The sequence below is a fragment of the Phoxinus phoxinus genome, assembly GCF_949152265.1.
Source record: "Phoxinus phoxinus genome assembly, chromosome: 15".
Lineage (NCBI taxonomy): Eukaryota > Metazoa > Chordata > Actinopteri > Cypriniformes > Leuciscidae > Phoxinus > Phoxinus phoxinus.
Window position 1 is genome coordinate 14,476,544 of NC_136890.1, and position 14,549 is coordinate 14,491,092.

Sequence of the window (14,549 nt, forward strand, 5' to 3'; positions counted from 1 at the left end):
TCGCTGGTTGCAGACACTTCCATCGATTATGATTGGTCAGAATCTGCCGTGCTTCACGAGTCTATTCCTATCACAAGCGAATCAGGTCAGAGAACCTGTTACTCGGCTTTGTGTGATTGGCTGATCTTCGCAAAATCCCGCCCCCTCCGGAAACTGACTATCAGGTTAGTCTGCCTCTCCTTACTGTTCCATCCCTTCAACCTGCGCTGCTGACTGCACACATACTCACAGTACTGACGCGGCCCTCCCGGTCAGAAATTGCAGAGATTTCAGGCGCAAAAAGCTCAAAAATAACTGTGTTGAGCAGCATATAAGCGTTGAATAACCACGGTGTGATCATCTATTAAACGAGAGAGAGCCCACGCCGTACACAGGGGTGCAGATGTGAGGAAATATACCTGCAGACTACAGCTGCCACACTGATGACAGAGCAAGAGGGAAGTCAGTTAGCCAGCTAACCACCCAGAGCTAAACTCGACTATCAGGCAGGTAAATGTACGGCGATCTGGACGGCTCAACAACAGCGAGCAACCCAAGCATCTGAACGGAGCCGGGCCGTCCACTACAGAGAGTATTTCGCAGACTGCACAGTAAGAGTGACATAAATATTCAGCTTATATTGCTTTGGGCTTTTCACACATGAATTTGCTAACCATTCTGGACCATAGGTTATCGTTTTCAAATGGTCACACTGTTCATTGTTCTTCACTCTGCTAGGTTTTGGTATTAATCCTAGATATTCAGATTTCTCACTGCACATTTGTATAGCCTGGGTTAACCTTCTTATTTGCATATGCATGATGTCGGTAAAGCCGATTGGACGCATACAGCTCGAGACGTGCACGAGCTAACTGCCTGTTTATCTGTGTAAATGTCGCCACGTTAAAAAAAAGGGCTACATATTATAAACAAAAATAGTCTATTCATTCCGTTTTCGTCACTATTTCACATTTTTCTCTCGGACAATGAAACTAAACAGTGCGTGAAAGTTTATTCAACTGAACGAGGCGTCTGAATATGAAATTAGTTGAGCTGCGAGGCAGTTTATGATTGGTTGTTTGTTGCTAAACAACGTGCTGTCACATTTTATCACACAGTCGTTTTACTCAGTGCACCATTGTTAATATAATTAGACGTTAACCTGGCTAGCCCAGGGTTAAACGTGATGTTGACTCCATTTAAAAATAACCCAGGATTAAAAATGGCCATTCACCCGGCGTTTAACACCGCGTTATTGCCGTTTTAAACCCCAGGTCAAGCGCAGGCTAAAAAGCGCACGCGAGTGTCAGTTCTAGTTCACCGGCTACGGTCACCTTACCGCTTTTCTCCACTTCGGCTTTACTTCATTCTTTCACTTTCCGTACTTGCAGGCTATGAGGAGGGTGACATTGCGCTGTGCTGCCCGGCTCGTATTTGCAGCTTTGTGGCTGTTGGTGGAAGTGTGTCATGCCGAGAGCGGGGTCCCGAGTCTAGCCGAGCGAGTCATCTGGGCTGTAAACTCCGGCGGGGACACGCACACTGACGTGCACGGCATTAATTTCAAAAAAGATCCACTGGAAGGAAAATTGGGGAAAGGTGAGTACTTGAGCACGTGACGAATTGCAGAGGAGTGTTATGTTTTTCCTTTGTATTTGACTGCAAAAGAAGGGGTGGCTTTTGTATGAAGGTAAAGGAATAGCAAAACTCGAGGGCATGTACAGTGAATTTGAGAACTTTTAAAATACATGTGTGTACGTTTTTGTATATTTTGTATTTATATTTGTGAAATTTACACTCACAGCTCTGATGTGAAAACCTGTGAAATAAAAATCTATCAATAATGTATTCTGAATTTGAAGCTGCAGACATGTAGCCTAGTCACAAATGTGTAAAATGTCATTCAATGAAAAAATACAATGACATACACAAACTTGTAGTACATAGTTGCACTTATTCTTACATTTTGCATGTTTGTGACTACTTGTCTGCAGCTTCAAATTCAGAATACAGGTTTGTGACTATTGTCTGCGAGTGCAAATCTCAACATTCAACTTCAGATTTGTATTTCACAGGTTTTCACATCGGAGCTGTGTGTGTACAATTACAATTTTAGCGTACAAGTACAAATATTTATTGTACAAGTTCTCAAATTAACATCTACATGCTCTCGAGTTTTGCAACTCTTTTAACTTCATACTATTGTTAGTGGTGGTCTGGAATGAATGAATGAGTGTCCATGTCCAGTGTGAAATTGAAATGAATTCCCAGCAGCAGCATTGTAAGGTTTTATAAAAGCAACTTTGTGTTGTATAGCTGTAATACATTTTCTTAAAATTGTAAATAACATGCAGTTAAGTGTTTGAAAACATTAAATTCAGTGAATATTCTTTTAAATTTGAGTATAGTATGCTAAAGGCTACTTATTTTTTCACACGTGTTTACTCGCCCTAGTGTCATTCCAAACCCATATGGTTTTCTTTCTTCCATGGAGCACAAAAGGAGTTATTAACCAAAGATTTTTTGTCTCAGTCCACATTCACTTTCATTAGAAGCAAAAAGATAAAAGTAAATGGTGACTGAGGTATCTTTTGTGTTCCTCTGATAAAAAGAAAATCACGTGGATTCGTAAACTTGAGGGTGAGTAATGACAGATTTGTCATTCTGAGTGTACTATCCCTTTAAGAATTACAAAATATTAAAGGTATTCCGGTTGCACTGTGTTTTGTTTTATTACAGTATGATTTTAAATTGTATTAAGAATTTCAATCATACTACATTATGAAGAGAATAACTGGTTCTCAGCTCGTCTGGCTCATAGTAGTTTGTTATTAGAGCTGTTGATCATATCAGGAAGTTCGTGTCACTTGAAATTTGATGACTGTCACTTCCTGAGTCTGATGAGAAATGCAGTGCGCACATGTCAGGGCCTGAATAGTGCATTTTAAAGCTCGGTTTATTTGTCCTATTTCACATTATTGCATCATTGTCACCAGATAATGACCAGTAATATAAACGTGGTACTTAATTTTCCACTCGGCTCTTCGTTGGTTATAAATAGATATTGGAACAAAACGAGGCGTGTTTATGAAATCCTTAATCTGGTTTGACATTTGCTCAGCATGTTATAAAACAAGAAATGTGACAACACTTGCACACAAACTCACCATTTGGCTCTGTTGGTGTGGGGTTTTTTTCACCTTGCTCCAGCATCAGACTATGGTGTCCGTCTGCCTATCCTGCGCTCCAGCCCGGAGGATCAGATTCTCTACCAGACGGAGCGATACAACGAGGATACGTTCGGTTATGAAGTACCCATCAGAGAAGAAGGAGACTACATACTGGTCATGAAATATGCTGAGGTTTACTTTGCTCAGTCTCAACAAAAGGTGTGAATTTTGCTCGCATCCATGGTGCACACAATCACTCTTGGTAGTCGATATTTGAATGTTGTTATGATTAATAATTCATGATATTCCAAGGTATCCATTTCATAGTTTTCCCGACATCTCTTTCTCTCTTCTCCTTTCTTTTATTGTCTTTTGAAACCCTTTTGTTTGCTTTTCTCAGGTTTTTGATGTGCGTTTAAACGGCCATGTTGTGGTGAAGGATCTGGACATCTTTGACCGTGTGGGTCACAGCACGGCTCATGATGAAATAGTGCCATTCTCGATAAAAAGAGGAAAACTGAGTGTGCACGGTGAAGTTTCTACTTTTAATGGAAAACTCACGGTAGAGTTTGTCAAGGTAAGAGTCACCCTATATTTTCCTATTACATATATGGATCTGCTGGTCAGTGTGAGAGAGTTTTGAGCCAGTTTTTTTTTTTACAAGACAAGCTTCAAACCTCCCAACCGCTCCCCATTCATACCACAATCACTACACATTCATAGTGTTATGACAGGAAAGCATACTGTAAATAGAAAGCAAGCACAAAGCAAACAAAATTAATAACATAAGAAAATAAAAAATAAAATAAATCAATAATACTGATAAAAAATAAATGAACAAAAAATACAATACAATTAGCAAAACATTTATGACATAACACATGGCACACCTTTAAAAAAAAAACAAAAAAACTAATATTTATATTAAATTGATTAACTCAGGTAAGCAGACATTCCATTTCTTTTCATGCTCAGTTATTCTGTTGTTATTTGTTGCTATAATTGTTTCCAACATACTGATAATAAACTCTATTCTTAAAGTGTTTTATACATACATTTGATATAGTTTTACCTTTAAAAAGAAACATTTTACCCATCAAAATAATCCTATTCAAAAAGTGTGTACATTTACCCTCAAAGACACATAACAGAATATTCTGAGGTGTGATTCGTAAAACAATATTCATTGTCCTTAACCATAACTGTATACTGACCCAAAACTTAGCCACATGTGGGCAAAAATAAAACAAATGTATCACGTCCTCCTCCTCATGCCCACAGAACCTGCAACAGTTTTGAGCCAGTTGACCGATCCTTTTACTTGCCCTTTCGAGCCAGTGCTGCTGTGTCATTAGATCTGTTTAAAAATGCTGGATGGAAATGCCAAGATGCGCCTAAATTCTAAAGATACGCTTAAAAAACGCATTCGCTCAATTAAGGCGGATACTTTTTTAATCCGATAAGAAGACATGCGCATTAGGCTAACTATCGTGGAAACACATTTACCGAATAAATCCCTCGATGCACAACAAAAAACTCATGTGACTTTACCTCAACAGTGGATGTGATTGGATGACTGGATTAACCAGTGGCCAATTTCATCGCACAGCATCTTGATCATTCTGAAATGCCTGAGCCAAAGTCTGTCTTCAGAATTATTTGGTATAATGACCTCCCAGAAGCGTCTCACATGATTGCATTTCCAAACACATGATAACATGACAGCGTTTATTGCGTTTCGCCTGTGCGCTCTGAGCAATTTCTCAAGAAGTGATGATTTTGTTCTCTTGAACACATTGGATGTAAACTCTGCTTTAGTCGGAAATGTTTTATGCAATATTACAATTTTAATAAAATTTGCAACTTTGAATGAAAACGGCTATTGAAAATTTAGCAATAATTGATTTTGAATTGTCTTGGTTTTCATTTTAACTACATTGTTGTTGCAAGATCTGCTACTCTAAACTTGGGTATTGTTGAATTTGACTGATAGTCTTGGAAGTATCCGTAAGAATGTATTAAACTACAAACCAATAGTAATTTCTTGCATAAACTTGTTTTCCTGCGTCCGCTCGTGCGTGCGTGTGTAAATATTTTTTATTTAAAAGAAGTCTCTCTCTTATGCTCACCAAGGCTGCATTATTTGATAAAAAATACAGTAAAACGGTAATATTGTGAAATATTATTACAATTTAAAATTGTTTTTAATATAACACTTTTCTGTTTTAACAGATTTAAAATTTTATTTTTTTCCTGTGATGCAAGGCTGAATTTTCAGCATCATTTCAGTGTCACATGATCCTTCAGAAATCATTATAATATGCTGATTTGTGTTCAAAAAACTTGTATCCTGCATGAAAACAGTTGTGCTACTTCATATTTTTGTGTAAAATATTTTGATGATGGATACTTTGATGAATAGAAAGAAAGTACCGGTAGACATCATTCATACGAAATTATTGCCTGTCACTTTTGATCAGTTTAATGCATCCTTGCTAAATAAGTGTTGTTGTTTTTTAATGAAAACCCCAAACCTTTGAATAGCAGTGTAGATTTACCAATAACAGGATATTTTTCACATGAACAGAATGCAAGTTACTCAACGGTTTCCGCTTCAGCGTTGTAAAATCCCTAAAAGCAAACATAAATCTTTCAGTGATAGTTATGCAGCCATCTTTTATTGAATAAACAAGACATTGTTCAGTTAAATAAGCCTCGTTATTTATTTTATTTTTCACTGAAGGAATATTGATCGCTTATTGTGATGAGGTTATCCAGTCACGCACACTGAAGCTTAGTATTTCCAAGAAGACGAATTCTGTCAAAACTAATTGTTTCTCGGAGCGTTTTTTGTTCCAGTAGTGTAATTTAATTGATTATTTCAAAGCAGCTCCTTTTTTCTTATATAAACAACAAATGGATTTGGCTTGTGGGGTTTCTGTCAGCGATTAGTCTCTGCGGAACCGTGCACATCGAGCATGACGGGAATCCAGAGGGAAGCTGACATTAATGGATATGAGGATGCGACACACATTAGCTTATCTGTCAGTCACCGGTTAAAACATCTCATTCTTAAAATGAACAATTTTGATGCTTTTGCACCTGCCAATATGCAGTGCTTGGACAAATTGTGTCCGAGCTGTTCACGGAATTCTACTTTGATCCGGTTGCCTAGTATTTGTATGCTTTTTTGAGGTTCGAAACCGATGGGGCCAGAGAACCGCAGAACTGACCTTTTGCACACCTTGGCCTTTTATTCACTGTTAGACTCTGCAGGCCAACTGCCACACAGAATATACTAGAATTGATTTGCATATTTTCTCCATGTGTTTGCATGCATTCATCCACTGTAAGCACTGTGAACCCTAATCTATCTATCTCTTGTGTCCACAGGGTTACTATGACAACCCGAAGATATGTGCACTATATGTGATGAAGGGCAAACTAGAGGGTAAGAGGAACCCCTGGGATTGGTTGGGTTGCTAGTTGTCCATCTCATAGGGCTCTTAGATTCGTAATGTGGAAAGCGCGGATAGAATCGCAGAATTTAGTCAAAACTGGAATTTGCTGTATAACGTGTAATGCAGGGCTTAATTTGAGCCGGAACACGCCGGAACATGTTCCGTCACCTCCGACATTGGATCCGGCACCTCCTGTGTCACCAAAATTAATTGCCTAGATGAAAAAAAAAAAATTACTGTTTGTGTAGTGTTCAATGTTTGTGACACATGACTTGCGCGCTTGTTGTACGAGTTGAGATTGCTGTCAGCCTCGATCGTTTCACTCAGGGGAAAAATGTCAAAAAGACAGGAAAGTTTGCTTAACTTTTTCAAATAGGCTACGCTGGACAGTCAGATCCCAAACAAGCAAAAATCGTTTCCGCTGATCAAAAAGGAGACCATGGTGGACACAGTAGCCTAGTATCGATATCACGTTATTTTGACATAATAAGGGGACATTCTAATCTGCATTAAGCCACATTAAGCGTTCGTATAGCCTAATGATTTTCTATGGGAGGAAAATGCTTAACCGTTCATATTATTGGCTCATCTGATTTTTTGTACATAGCCTATTTGTTAGGATTTTAGTATCATAATGATTAGGCTAATAAATGCATGCACAATTATCCGTGACTTTTTTTTTTTTGAACAAATGCCTTTCAACTTGTGTGTGCAAAATTCAGGATTAAATTAATGTGCAGAAATTTGTACAAATAGAGAGTAGGCTATGTAGGCCTACTATACTGCTGTTGCCATTAAAAAAAAGTTTCATATTTGTTAAAATATAATTTTTATTTTTTTTTTCATTTATGTTGATTTATGAAAAGTGAACAGCACGACCGAGATAGGATGCGCAATATGAGACATGGAGCGGGTCAGACATGATTTTGACCGTTGAAGTTGTTATAGAAAGCCTTTCTTTAAAGTGAATTTCGTTTTGTATAAATTGTATCTTAATTTTAATAAATTTTTCCATCAACCAATTGCATATATTTAATGAATAGGCCGACGAAACAAATATAACGGAGGCTCCAGTATGGAGGACCAAACCTGCAGAAATTAAAAATGAATAAATGAATAGATAAATTAATAAATAGATAAATAAATGTGATAAATAGATAAATAAATGTGATAATAGGAAAATAAATAAAGGAATAAACGACTTGATAAAATAAATATGACTCCTTTTTAATCAAATTTATTTTTATATTAAAAATATTTTTGTTATTCCCCTTAATGTATTATTTTCTGCTTTTATACATTTTTACATTTAAAAAATCGTTTAACCTTTTATTTATTCGTTATTTATTTATTTTTATATAGGCTATTTATTCTTACATTTATTGTTTAGATTTATTTATGTATTAATTTATTTATTTCCACATGTATTTATTTTTTTATTTATTGATTCATTTATTTTTACATTTCCATGTGTAACATGGAAATGAGGAAGGCGGTCCTTGTGTAGCTTCAGTGCATCATTGGCTGAGAGCTCACGAATAGAATCGTCAGGCCAGATAATCGATAGTAAGGAGACTTTTCACACCCAGGGTCAGACACCCAGTGGATGGTTGGTTTTCTAGTTTAATGACTGTTCTGTAATAGATCTTGACTCTAAATAACTGAAATGGTTGCTTTTCTCAACCACCAATGGCTCCTAGGAAAATCGGAACAATCCAACAATCCATGGTTCATTCACGGCACAATGTTTCTTCCTGGTTTCCACGCGATGTTTGATCCGTTAATAACGGAGAAATGTGAATGTTTCTCTCTAGATCTCGCAGCGATGTTATTACTTCTGTGGCAAATTAATGCTTTCTTTACTGGATCTCTTATTAGCGCTGTGTAGTAACAGCGTCGCATGATCACGATCGGCTCGCGCTGCACTGGTCCAAACTGATAAACGGTCCGTCAACCACACAATAACGAGCAGTTTCGTTCCGCTTGCATTATGTTTGCCATTTGATGTTGGGCACTGTTGTGGTCGCGCCGGCGTCATGAGCGCGCTTGCAACGCGCCTACATTTGAAATAACGAAATTGTAATTGAAATCGGCATTGTTAGCATATGATTTTTTAAAAACGTTTTTATATGAAGTAATTAGTAGAATACGGATTGTTAAATATGTACATAGGGAGGGAAAAAGGTTGGGAACCACTGACTTATATCATACAATTGTCATAAAAAATGTTTAATAAAATATTATAGAAATTGGTGGTTATTGTTCAGTAGTTTTTGTTTTGTTTTTTTTGCCAGCTAAAAGCAAGAAAAATAAAACACGTCAAGTTGACAGGTCAGAATTGTTTTTATTGCACTTCTGTTACTATCCCCTTCACTTCTAAAATGATGGCTGGTTTGTTTACTTTCCTACACGTTCTAGCTGAAGTTGCAAGACTACCGTACTTACGCCTTACAACAGAGGAAGAGGATTTGCAAGACAAACAAGCTTGCCTTTCCTCTGGCTGTTCTTCGACGTTCATGTTGGCAAATATCTCTCCTAAAACATCGATAAGCACATCTAATCTAAAAAACACAGTATTTGATGCGTTACCAACTTCATTTGCTAAATTGCGCAACTCTCTAACGTTAGCTATTTGTAAAACGTCCGCCATAGTAGGCCACACACCTGTCACCACCTGGTCACCACCACCCGACGTCACTATACAAAGCCAGAGTAATCGAGCAAGCGCTTCATCAACGATGAACCAATGGTAAGCAAGACCAACCCACCTAATTATCATACAAGACAAAGAAATGTAAAAATAAATGAATCAATAAATCTAAAAATAAATACATGTGGAAATAAATAAATGTATAAATAAATGTAAGAATAAATATAAAAAGAAATAAATAACCAATAAATAAAATTTAAAACGATTTTTTTAAAATGTATAAAAGCAGAAAATACATTAAGGGGAAAAATAATACAAAAATAAATTTATTTTATTTTCATATTTATTTTATCAAGTCGTTTATTCCTTTATTTATTTTTATATTATCACATTTATTTATCTATTTGTCACATTTATTCATTTATTTATTCATTTTTAATTTCTGCAGGTTTGGTCCTCCATACTCCAGCGCGCTCACTTGCATTGCACGTAAACTAGAGCACATCCTAACTTAACGAAACTCAGTGTATGCCTCACACAGACATGACAAATACATTAAATACACAAAGCTTGAAATGTCTTTAAACGAAATAATTCAAAACGAAAAAAGAAAAAGGCTACTCTCTGATTATGTAATCCATTATTAGGCTTATTTATGTGCATTTCTCTCTATAAGCGCGTTCACACGGAGATGGCGATCGTCAACTTCATCGTTGCAGCCGAGTCGACACTTTTAGAGAAAACACTTTGTTTATTAATAAAAAATCAATACACGTGTCACCGGATTTACAGATGCACGCACACATATTATTTCGAAATAATGAGATATTGTGTTGAAATAACATTATTATTAATAATAGCCTACATCTTTTAGAATAGGCCTATTTGATTGAATGCTGAATGTTGCGCTTGTTCAATTTAATACAATTAAAACTTTAATTGTGATCATTAACATAACTGAATATTAAATAGGCTATTTAGTGACCAAGTTTTGCGCAGCTCCCCGTCAATGATCTAGCAGCACCCACTCAGCACATGCTGTCCCTGCAGAGAAGCTACGTAGGCAGTGTAATTTTTTTTTTTTGTTCCGCTACCTCCAACCCCCGTTTTGAGTCGCCGGGTCCACCCCCCCCCTCTGCGCTCCGGGCCCTCTCACTTTACAAATTAAGCACTGGTGTAATGTCATGGAATTTGGCCAATTTTTGATTAATAAATCAAAAGAAGGACCTATATCGTGGTAGGACTAGTGTCTGTTAATATTATATTAAATAAATATAAAGTCGGCATGGTCTGCATGTCCCTGTATGAAAGGGTCCTCTGTACCCCTGTTTTGTATATTACATACTTAATTTATTCACTTATTATCAAGGATTTTCATAATTTTTCTTTCATGTTTTGATAACATTTCAGAGGGCCCTATCACTGTACAAATTGTAATAAATTATTAAATAAACTTTTATTAATTCTATTGATTAGACATGCTTTTTGATGATTTTAATCAAACCATTAAAAAGAATTCAGAGAATAACAGAAAACATGGAATTTGGAAAAAAAAAAATAAAGCAGACTTTTGGGGGAAAGTTTTCATTCTAGGGCACTTAAAATATATTTTTATTCTAAGTTTCATTATTTTAATTAATTAGACGTGTAACATTTTGATTTAACCATTAAAAATGAAAGCGGAAAAAATGGAATCCGTAAAATTAAAATGGAATAAAGCAGAATTTGGGGAGGGGGAAATGGAATTTGGGGAAAAAAACTATTTCAGAGGGCCCTACTCTTTGTCTTTCCTCTGTTGTATCCATTCTGCTGTTTTGCATCTTTTTTGGGGGGGTTTGCACTTTCTCATAACAACTTGTTTTTTCTCAGATGTGCCAAAACTACAGCCACATCCTGGACTAGAAAAGAGAGAGGAAGAGGAGGAGGAAGAGGAGGAGGGGGAGGGTGTAGAAGGCGAAAAGAAGAGCGCATCCACCGCTCCAAAGAATCCGGTTCGGTCCGGGCCGCGCACCCCCAACCCGTACGCCGCTGACAACAGCAGCCTGATGTTCCCTATACTCGTGGCGTTCGGGGTCTTCATCCCAACCCTCTTCTGCCTCTGCCGCCTTTGAGGGTAACAAGTGAACAAGAGGGAGAGAGAGGAGAAAGGACGGACATCGGGCTGTGGAGGGGTGGGGGGAGGGGCGCACAGCCGTGGGGACAGGCAGAAATATAGACTGACATCACAACAGACAGAGAGAGAGAGAGAAAGCAAATAACGGGCGAGGGACATGCAGAAACGAGGATGTTTCAGATATTGCTGGTTTTTTTAAAAAGAGGTGACCTTGAAAATACAAGGATTTCGAATGCGAGTTCATTTTGTGCGTGTGTTTGTGCTTGTGTTTGTACACATTTAATACCAATTTTAGTTTGAGGAGATCAGAGAGGTACCGATTAAATGCACAGACACGCACAGGACTAACCACTTTACAAACCTGGTTTGTCTGGTCTAGCAGGAGATACTGAGGAAAAGTTGAGGACACTCCTAGATCACGTGTCCCAGCTCATGGAGGGTTATTGGCTTGGAGCTTTTTTCTGATCAGCTGTGGTGTTGATCTGCTGGTTTTTGTTTTGTTTTTTTGTTTTCTCCTGTTGCTCTGGTGGGAGGCAGAAATGGTACAAGAATTTTCAGAACCTTTTTTTGACACTTTGTCAATCATTTGTTTAATGCATCTAAACCTCAGTGGCGAATCATAAAGCGTTTTTTGTTTTATCAAGTGATTTGAGACCATGGTTTCTATTTCCCTCACACTCATGCTAGCTTCTCTCATTCAGTTCCTGCAGCTTCTTTCATTGTTTGTAAGATTCGAAAAGCATATCACATATTTTCAGACCACAGCAAAACGTATTGAATCTCCAGCTGCACAAAGGAGATATACATTATTCTTTTTCCCATTTTACAGAGACATTTTGGTGTCTGAATAACTGCATGCGTTCGTTATTAAAAGAGAGCATAATTGTTTCCCTTTCACCTCGAGTTTAGAACAGAGGGTCTTCAATACACTGGCCTTTGGGTCCCAGAAACTATAAGATTGTATTCGACTAATGTGCATTTTAAAAGTGTCAAATTCCTTTAATTTCTCATCTCTCATTGGTACATGATGTGTCTGGGATAGCATCTTAGTATTGGCATCTTAATTGACATTTCAAGGGCTCGGTCACCTATTACGCGGTGAAACAAACGATAGATGCTTTAGTCAGGATGTTCTTTGTCATGTTACCATGTTTGCTTTTGCCACTGTTAGTTTCCTCTTGGTTCAACCGTTTTCAACAACACCACTAAAAATACTTGGAGTAGCGGCTCACAGATAACCACCAGAAAAGCTTGTGGCGGAAGAAGTCAACAGATACAAGCCTGCCACACACTGTGAAAGGGTCCTCAAGGTGGCAAAGTTCAGTGCTGTCATTTAGCATATGTTGAGTGAATGCTTTTTGCATTCCAACTCATCCATCGCTCTTTTTCTCAGCATATTCTGTAACTGGTATCGTTTTGTCACTTTTTTGCGTTTTTTAGACTGTTTGCATCCCTCGCTGCTTATTGCACCCCCCCCCCCTTTATTTGTTTTTTGAAATGCTCCTTTCTGTTTCGCTCAAGCAAGCCTGCCTTAAAAATGTGATTTAGTGTGCTATCAAGAGACCAACTCTCACACTGCTGAAACATCAGACCACAACCGAGTGCTCATGCCACTGTGCTGTCTGACGTGCGAGCGCCGCCTGTCCGTTTGACCCCGTCTCTTGTGTGAACTTGTAACTTATCTTGGCCTTCACCTTCTCAAGAGGAGTTGGATGAGAGGGCAGGTTTTGCCTTGGTTTTATAGGAAACAATCATAAAAACATCGAGTTGCAGAAAAGTTGATCGCTTAACGTCGCCAAAGTCATTTTCTTTTCTTAAAAACTTTTTACACGGTGCATGTGTATATAAGGTACTTGGTTTGTTGTGCCATACGGTTATTGTTTTCTCTTAAAAAAATTTTTTTTTTTCGTTCATATAATTTCTATTGGGTTTTCTGGGTTCTAAATATCTGGCTGAGCGGAAGACTAGCCTTGAACAATTGTTTGGTTGTGGATAATGGTTTAATTTGCATCCACATAGACACACTGACCGATCGTCAGAAAGAGCTTGGATTGTATTGAGGTTTGTTAATTTGCAGTTTTTTGTTTTTTTTTAATGTTGTATAATTTAAGCAAAAGGGGTTGAATATTAAAAATATTGAAAGACTTTATTTTCCAGGAAGTAGTTGATTTTTTTTATTTCCTCAGGATCTTTTGAATTTATTTGTATTTTTTTATGATGTTTTTACTAGTGTGAATTATTGCACTGCCTGGTGTTGTTTTAAAATCATTTTTTGTTTGTTTGTGTGATTTGTTTATTTTTCTTTTTGTCATGCATTGTGTACTTTTGATTCCTTGTTGCCTTAAATTTGAATACATCCTCGTGTGCTTTACCATTTTTGTGCTCTGATCTTTATTTCTGTAGGTTGAGTTATTGCATGGTTGAGTTTTTCATCGTTTTTGTCATCTGAAAAACAGGTTGTTCAGTTTTTCCTGCACAGATGCACAACTTCTTGGACAATAGCCAAAGACCACATGGAGGCCTTTCATTGTGTCCTCCTTCATGAAGAGCTCATGTGTATTACTCCATCCACACCACACCAACTGCTGCGTTTATGAGGGATGTAGTTTCTGTGTTTATAATGTTAGTCATGTTAAACTACCTGTCCCCTCTTTAGCCTCCTCCCTCAGAACTGAAGAGAACATGAACTGGTGAAATAGTATTGGAAAAGTTATCCGCCCACACTGTCTTTAGAGAAGGTTTCTGAAGTGGGAACTGCAAATTATTGCTGTTTCTTTTTAATAAATGTGCTATTTTATCTAACTGGCCTTGAAGGTATCTTTAATGAGGTCATTTTCATTGTTTCATTCATTCATAATTCATAACAATTATAGTTAAACTTGAGATTATAAATCAATTCTATAATTATTGAAATTTTAATGTATTTTTACTAATATTGTGCCTTACCAAAAGCTGAAGTTTTTTTAATTAATGAACAAATAATGAACAAAAATTAAAACATTTGTAAAATATATATATAATGAAAAGCATTTTTTTTTTTTTTACTAATATAGTGCCTTTACCAAAAGCTGAAGTTTGCTTAATTAATGAACAAAACGTTTAAACTGTAAAAAAAGTTACAATGACTTAAAAAATATAATATAAACAATGACTTTTTTGTTTTTACTAATAAGAGCCTT

At 37.0% G+C, this 14,549-nt stretch overlaps 1 protein-coding gene across 1 annotated transcript; it reads left to right on the plus strand.

Moving 5' to 3' along the window:
* The first annotated feature begins 182 nt into the window (after window positions 1-182).
* mlec (malectin) lies at window positions 183-14,170 on the plus strand. Its single transcript, XM_079637051.1, has 6 exons — window positions 183-590; window positions 1,371-1,575; window positions 3,187-3,365; window positions 3,547-3,723; window positions 6,540-6,597; window positions 11,127-14,170. Exons 2-6 carry the CDS (start codon window positions 1,374-1,376, stop codon window positions 11,366-11,368), a joined length of 858 nt encoding a protein of 285 aa, XP_079493177.1. The 5' UTR covers window positions 183-590; window positions 1,371-1,373; the 3' UTR covers window positions 11,369-14,170.
* Window positions 14,171-14,549: the final 379 nt, after the last annotated feature.

Bases quoted from the DNA above. Each gene is read 5' to 3' on its own strand.
- mlec (XM_079637051.1), top strand. From the start codon at position 1,374: ATGAGGAGGGTGACATTGCGCTGTGCTGCCCGGCTCGTATTTGCAGCT. The intron at 1,576-3,186 runs GTGAGTACTTGA...ACCTTGCTCCAG, and splicing joins GGAAGGAAAATTGGGGAAAG to CATCAGACTATGGTGTCCGT. The intron at 3,366-3,546 runs GTGTGAATTTTG...TGCTTTTCTCAG, and splicing joins TTGCTCAGTCTCAACAAAAG to GTTTTTGATGTGCGTTTAAA.